At 41.4% G+C, this 7,484-nt stretch overlaps 1 protein-coding gene across 4 annotated transcripts; it reads left to right on the top strand.

Annotated features, from left to right (window-relative positions):
- Window positions 1-750: 750 nt before the first annotated feature.
- Window positions 751-7,220, top strand: LOC147185666 (hippocalcin-like protein 1). 4 transcript variants are annotated; one of them, XM_086104319.1, is made up of 5 exons: window positions 751-794; window positions 901-1,007; window positions 5,028-5,503; window positions 6,142-6,247; window positions 6,464-7,220. In XM_086104319.1, exons 3-5 carry the CDS (start codon window positions 5,126-5,128, stop codon window positions 6,559-6,561), a joined length of 582 nt encoding a protein of 193 aa, XP_085960445.1. In that variant the 5' UTR covers window positions 751-794; window positions 901-1,007; window positions 5,028-5,125; the 3' UTR covers window positions 6,562-7,220. The 4 variants fall into 4 exon arrangements, with proteins under 4 accessions (XP_085960445.1, XP_085960444.1, XP_085960442.1 ...); XM_086104318.1 differs by having other exon boundaries at window positions 759-819; XM_086104320.1 differs by lacking the exon at window positions 751-794 and adding an exon at window positions 799-819 and having other exon boundaries at window positions 904-1,007.
- Window positions 7,221-7,484: the final 264 nt, after the last annotated feature.

Genomic DNA, 7,484 nt, shown 5'->3' with positions numbered 1-7,484 from the left:
CAGGTGTCAGGCGTCAGACACACACACACACACACACACACACACACACACACACACACACACACACACAGTTAATTATTGATCCACTGCCTGAAATACTGACATACACACCGCACTTCCTGAAGTGTCTCAGCTGCACAATTGAAGCTACAGTCGCATGTTCATGGTTAAAGAGCCTACACAATTTAGAGTGTTAAAATATATGGGTAACAGCTTTAAATTGGATTTCAACAGGGGCTCGTGAGATACAGATACACACACACACACACACACACACACACACACACACACACACACACACACACACACACACACACACACATACTGTATACAAATATATAGTCTTCTTCTGCTAAACTTTTTTTCTTTTTCCTTTTTTTTTAAATTCAGTGTTATTTTTGCAAGGTTTTCTTCTCATACGCGTATTTGAGATAGGGAGCTAATAATAGTCGACGGAGATAATTTTCCATCGGACGCTGCGACTTTTTTCTCCGATGGAAGCAAGCAAGCAGAGAGTGGAACGAACCATTCCGTACGTAGGGAGGTTGGCTCATACGAACAAGTCACACTTTCAGCATTAAACATTTCACCACTCTCAACACTCAGTTTAACCATTTAGGAGTTGAAGATATCGTATTAAAATATAGTTATTTCACAAGATGCCGTGAGAAATAACGTGTATTTTGGGTCATAAGTGAAAAGTAAACCCCATTGTTATTTTTTTGGTCGAGTCGGATGAAAATCGAGCTCGTGCCACATCTTCCTGCAGCCGTTAAAGCTTCTAAGCATCGCATGTAGGTTGTAGATAGACAAACAACTGTGAGTAAACAGCATTTTTGCAACAACTCCGCTTTTGAACATATGTGTGATTTTTTTCCCCCGTGTTGGTTTGGTCCATAGAAGACGCTGAAGTTGATTGTGAATTCTGTCCGCTGAAGACGACGTCAAAGTGGACCGACCGAAGCGGACTTTTCTCCCGTGAAACTCCAAAATCATCCCCTCCAAAGGTAAATTTTATTTTAGTGTGTTTAATAACAAACTTCTTCGAACGTAAAAGTTCAAAGTGCGCGTTCGGGTGCCGTGCCAGTTTTCTCCTCAAAGAAGACACGATGGTAGTTTGAGGGTTACACCCATTGACGACCAGACTGCACCACATTCCTATTTCTGTCAAGTCTGAGTGAATTATTCAGTCCACTTATTTTATTTCAAATTCACATTATTGTACAACGTTACAGTTGCTTATCGAAGAAAAAACCCAAAGTGACAACTGGAAACCGTTATCATGCATCAACAAATAATTGAAAGTATCCCTTTTACTCCGTTACTCTTGTGTCAGACATCATTTGTGGGATGGAAAAAAGCTTTCAAGAATCAATAAATGTCATTCAAGTAACTAATAACAAAGGCCAGCTGCACTTTGTGTAGTTATCAGAATGGTGGAAGTCTTAAGGGGAGTCAGAAAATTTTATTTGGTCTTATTGCCCTCTCTAACCACATGTTAAATTGTGACATAAAAAACGGACGAACTGGAAAAACAAAAACACACGATGGACAACTGCTTTAGTCCACCCACACATTGCACACACGTGAGCGTTTCCATCCAGCAATATAGTCCAGTTCACGTGGAGACCAGGAACAATTGTAACATTTTTGACATTTATTTCTCTAACTTTGAGCCCTTTTGACGTGGGGGTCTTCAAAGTGCTCCGCAAACTAGCCTCAAGTGTCTACTAATAAAGGTCATGGAAAATGCCAGTGGAACGCAAACAGAAAATGCATGACGCAACCTCAAACCTAAGGAGTGAAATGTTACAACTGACCCCATGGTCTGGGTCAGTTTATCTTGGGGGTGAAATGTGACATTTTGAAATAAAGGCCACAATAATGACCGGAGATAGTGTGAGTATTGTGTTCAAAACATTTCAAGGACATCAAACGTCAAAATGTGCCACTGTGCACGAACTACAACAACAGGTTTTTTTTTTTTTTTGGTTTTTTTTCGGTGGGGTGCACATTTATTTTCCATTTCCCTTTCTCAGAACTCATCTTCTGCTCTACTTTCAGTGTAAGCTTGACAGGTGTGTCAGTTATTGCTGTTTGCTTTCTCTATCTTTTTCTTAAAGGGAGTTTCTGTTGTCTGACTCTTGGTAAGGGCCGAGCAACTTTTGGGACTAAAGTTCAGATAAGTCTGTGTTTCTTCAGAACAGATTGTGGCTTTCTGAGTGGCTTGGTTTCGAGCTGCAGCAGAAGTTCGGTCGGCTAGCTAGGACAGAGGCAACGTTGGTATTCCAGTATTTTTCTTTCTTTTTTTTTTTTTAAATTAAAAATCAAATGTATACCGATCCATTCAAGTCAAATTTAGCTGGTAGTAAATTGTATAATTTTAGAAACGTTGCTACTTACCTCAGACAAGTTTGTTACAACTGGTATTTTAAAAAGGAGCTAGCTTGGCTAAGCGCTAGCAGTTAAAACATTACCTTACAACCTCGATGAATGTGGCTAAACAGGCGCATAATCAAAATGATATACATTTTTAAAAAAAAAGAAAAAAATATTCAGGTATCAGCTCACCTGTTTTCTGAATTTGGTCATGTGACGTTCGCAAGTTGAGTCCTTTGGGGTTGTGACGTCATTTTCAATCGACAGCAAGTGGCAGTACAAGACAAAATGGCCGCCTCTGGATAGTGATGGAAAAAAATGAGTGGATTATTTCTGCTTGAGTTAGATTCCACAAATGCAATATTAATCAGAATGCCATATTTAGACTAGTGGTGGTGCATAAAAAATAATTTATTGAGAGTAGGCAAATGTTTTACATTGGAAAAAATGTCACAGCAAATCTCATTCTGAGCGATGGCTAAAGGTGGATACACGATTATATCTCAAATTCCCAATTCATATATATTTTTTTGGTTTTAGCATAGCTAGCGATCAAAGTGAAATCGGGCAGAAGCGACTGTTTTTGAAGTGCACAATTGGCTCGCTATTTGGAATCTCTTCTTAAAAAGTTACAAAAAAAAGTCTTAGAATTGGCTTGAGCAAGGTTGCAAAGTTTTTGCATGACACCATATAACTTACCAACAATGGTGTTATCATGCCTAAAACTATGGTGTCCTGCTACTAAATGGTCTTCATATCTTTTCGGAGAGACTCTGGAAGCATACGATTGTCTCGGTGAACTCAATTTACATAATATTTTGTAAAGGCATGGCTAATTGCATCAGAGTATGCCAAGTGCTGCATCATCTGTCCTGCACGAGTCCCAGATTGGCGGTTGCATTGGCTCCCTTTTTTTTTTTTTTGCGCTTCAGCACCACTATTCGGTTGCCGTAGCAACTGGTGTGTCAGGGGACCTCATCCTGAGCCAGCGCACGATGTTCTCCGCAGCAGTTCAGAGAAAAGCACAAAGCGAGAAATGACATGAGAGCTCATTTATTTATTTTTTAAGACCAATTAGTTCCTAACGCAATTCTGTTTTTATAACCAACACACACACACGCACTTCAGTAGGAAAGAGGTTCTCAAGTCCTTGTTGTCCCGAGGTTCGTACAGCATCCGTGTTTGATTACCATCCAATTAAATAACATTAAGGGTACCATTTTTATTATTTTTCAAAATCGTTCGGCCAATCGACTGCAAACAAACGTTGGAATCAGATGTCACACAGCAGTAAAAGTAATTACAGCCACCATATTACAGTATCCGTTTGGGAGGGGGGGGGGGGGGGTCGTCAAGCGGATGACACATCCGGCTAGGAAAAGCGCTGCCATCACTTGAGAGCAGAGGCAATGATTTGAGGAAATACGGTAATGAGGATGGAAATAAAGACAAGTGTCATTTGTTCCGCTCCCTTGATTAAAATCATTCACATCGTTTGTTGTACTCACACGCTATGACTGCATATGTTCCGAGCGTTGGGCTCGTCATCTCCATCCAGATTCAACAAGTCACTTTTCATTTGAAGTCACGTACAACAGTGGACGGTTCACACGAGGGATTGGCAATTAGGAACAGCAAACTCAAGGGCCGGCACATCAAGTTTCTCGTGAAAAGTCAAGAGGTATGCGGGATTGTTTTCTTTTAGCAAAAAAAAAAAATGCCGTGAATGCCAGTCATGCTCCCCCCCCCCCCTCGGAAATGACCTAATTTGGTCAAGTAGATGCTTGAACAATAAATACAGAATTTACAATGACACGTCCAATCCAAGCGCAGCAATGAGTGTGATGATTTTTTTTTTCCAGGTTGATTTACACCTGCACCACCTGTGATGTTGCGATCACACTCTGATGCTCCTCGTGAAGAGCCAATTATTGGCGGGCGTGTTCATTACTTACTTTTTTTCTGGCTCCCTGAGCATCCAATCTATTAACTTCCACAAGGGATTCCGATACCTCCATCAAGCAGCATTTGCAACAATAATGGAATTGTTTTTTTTTTTCCAATACAATCATGCCACACAAAAAAACAAAAAAAAGCAAAAAGAGAGCAGGCTACTCTTCCATCAGCTGGCTCCAGTTCAGCAATATCAACAATATAAAATCCCAGGACGATACGGGCCTTATGTTAAGGTATTGGGTACTTATGGAGGCGGCCGATACCAGGCACCGATACTGAAGGCCAAAAAAACAAAAAAAAAAACTCCTCTTCTGCAGTAGTTGGGGTTATACTGCCGTGAATGATTATCTGCATTAGAAAGAAAGGTCTCTGGTCCCAATATTTTGTTGCGTTCATTTATTATTATTATTTTTTTAATATTAACCCTTTCAAGGGACAGCGATTACTACAGTGGACAACTTCTCATGTTATGGGGTGCATGAAAGGCTTAAAAGTACCACAGGTATTGTGACTCTGTATTGCGGAGTATTCAAAGAGTGAATACTCGTAGTGGTATCGATCTGATCAAAAAAAGTGGGATCGGACATCTCTAATAATATGACAATATGACATCAACCATTTGTTGAACCAATTGATTATTTTCCCATTTATATGCTAATGAGATTTGTCGGTTCTACTTGAATTCTCTACAGGAGAGCAGAAAACAAAAGTAGTCGTCCAAAAACTAAAGAAGTGGCAGTGTCGAGAACATCAGCCGAGCAATCGCCCTTGTCGACGGGAGCGTTGCATCATGGGAAAACAGAACAGCAAGCTCCGGCCCGAGGTCTTGAACGATTTACGAGAGAACACGGAGTTCTCCGACCACGAGCTGCAGGAGTGGTACCGCGGCTTCCTCAAGGACTGCCCCACGGGTCACCTGACCGTGGAGGAGTTCAAGAAGATCTACGCTAACTTTTTCCCTTACGGAGACGCCTCCAAGTTCGCCGAGCACGTCTTCCGCACGTTTGACACCAACGGCGACGCCACCATCGACTTCAGGGAGTTTATCATCGCACTGAGCGTGACGTCGCGCGGCGGGCTGGAGCAAAAACTGCGCTGGGCCTTCAGCATGTACGACCTGGATGGGAACGGTTACATTAGCCGGGCCGAGATGCTGGAGATAGTCCAGGTGAGATTTTTCCACTGCATGGCACCCATACGGTACCCCCCCCCCCCCCCCCCAAAAAATTTTTTTTAAATCATATATTTCAATTTTAGTATTTATTTTACATCAATGTTTTGATCTCAGTCTTAAGTGTTCACGATGACGTCACAATGTCACACAATGTGACAAACATAATTCAATTAAGACATAAATCAGTAAACGATATGCAGGTTAATTAAATATGGAATTGGGAAAAACAAAGCTTGATGATAAACGGCTTTTAGAAACATGAGATGTCAAACGTAGGGATTATTTGTCTAAATCAAACAGCAGTTTCAGCTTCCAAATTTGAACTTTGAAATCCGATTTCTGGTCTTGTAGGACTGTAGTCATATTTTCTCTTGACATCACAGAAGATGCCCTTTCCGTGGTTATATTTACTCCTCCGGCGTGGTGAGCTCAGCTGCCTGCGAGGTCGCATCAATATTGGCTTTAGAAATGCATCAGAGCTCCCCCCCCCAACCCCCCTTTTTGTTTGTTTTGGTCCTCATCCAAGGCTGAGATCCTTTTCGATTATTTCCAAGATAAGATTCACAATTTTGGGGATCTCACTTGCACTATGAAAAACACTTATGTGACTAAACCCGCCTTCGTTTTCGCAGGCCATTTATAAGATGGTGTCTTCGGTGATGAAAATGCCGGAGGATGAATCCACGCCGGAGAAGCGCACAGATAAGATCTTCAGACAAATGGACATTGATAATGATGGTGAGATTCTATTCAGGATCCAGAAGGCTATTAGTGCGAAGGCAAATAGTCCTAAAATGGACTTTAAGCTGGATAAATGCTCAAACAAGCATTTACTACATCACTGATTTCGTGTTGGAACACTTGGCGAAGCGTTTGTGACTAATACCACAGCGCCACCTGTTGGCCAACATTGATAACCCCCCAATCTGACTTTAACTTCTGCCGTTTGAACAGGTCGTTTGTCCTTGGAGGAGTTCATCAAAGGTGCCAAAAGCGACCCGTCGATCGTGCGACTGCTGCAGTCCGATCAGGGAACCTCTCGTCAGTTCTGAAGCAAAAAAAAAAAAACCTCACGTGCGCCGAAGCATGTACAGCACTCCATGACGTCTTATTGTTTACAATCGGGGTTTCCCAAATACGGTTTGACTCGAAAAGTTACAAATGTGGTTCCTCTGCTAAAATCAATCACGCGTTGTCGTGACGACATTTAATGACAAATTAGTAAGCTCACAAAATGTGACCCATTTTGAGTCCAGACTGTTGTTTTGGGAAACCCTGCTTTTCATAATTCTATTTTTGTGGCTTCTTTTCTGTGGACTGTTGCGCTTTTCCTCGCGTGTAAAATCTTTGATCCTGAAATGGATTTTACTTGTCCTCCTAAAAAAAAAAAAAAAAAAAAAAAAAATCAAGTGCCATATCGTATATTTATATTGACTGGATTCCTCACATAGCAAGTATTAAGACTCTCGCTGCGTTACCGTTCAGAGGGAACTAATCGAATCACTGCGTTGGGATTTGATTCGCTTCAACGGTGTTGCTCGGGAATGCTCGATGGCTGTTTTACACAAATGATGTACATGCCTTTTAGTATCGCATGCACTTTGTGATATACTCAACGTAGGTGACTTTAAATAGAGAGACCGTGGCTGTTTTTTCATGGTTTATTATTGTAACAAATGTTTTCACACAATTGAAATAAAGTTTGTGTAAGAAAAATCTACACAAGCTGTCTTCCCCCCCCCACTTCATCCTAACCCCACTAACATTCTGCACCCACTGGATTGGAAAACCAGGTAAAAGAAAAAGATATGATGTCGCGTGAGGGGGGGGTTTTGACATTGAATGCGACGAGTGCACATTTAAATACAGGAGAAGAATCAACGATAAAACACTTCCCGTCTCCTTTTGAGCATGTTGGACTGCAACTTTCAGAAGGTACGCCAGTCATTGACCCCTCCCCCGAATGCGTATTTGT

The sequence above is a fragment of the Hippocampus guttulatus genome, chromosome 23, assembly GCF_054856545.1.
Source record: "Hippocampus guttulatus isolate MCC_2025c chromosome 23, RoL_Hgut_1.0, whole genome shotgun sequence".
In the NCBI taxonomy this organism is placed as follows: domain Eukaryota; kingdom Metazoa; phylum Chordata; class Actinopteri; order Syngnathiformes; family Syngnathidae; genus Hippocampus; species Hippocampus guttulatus.
Note: the sequence above shows the minus strand (reverse complement) of the source record. Positions and strands in the feature narration are given on the sequence as shown.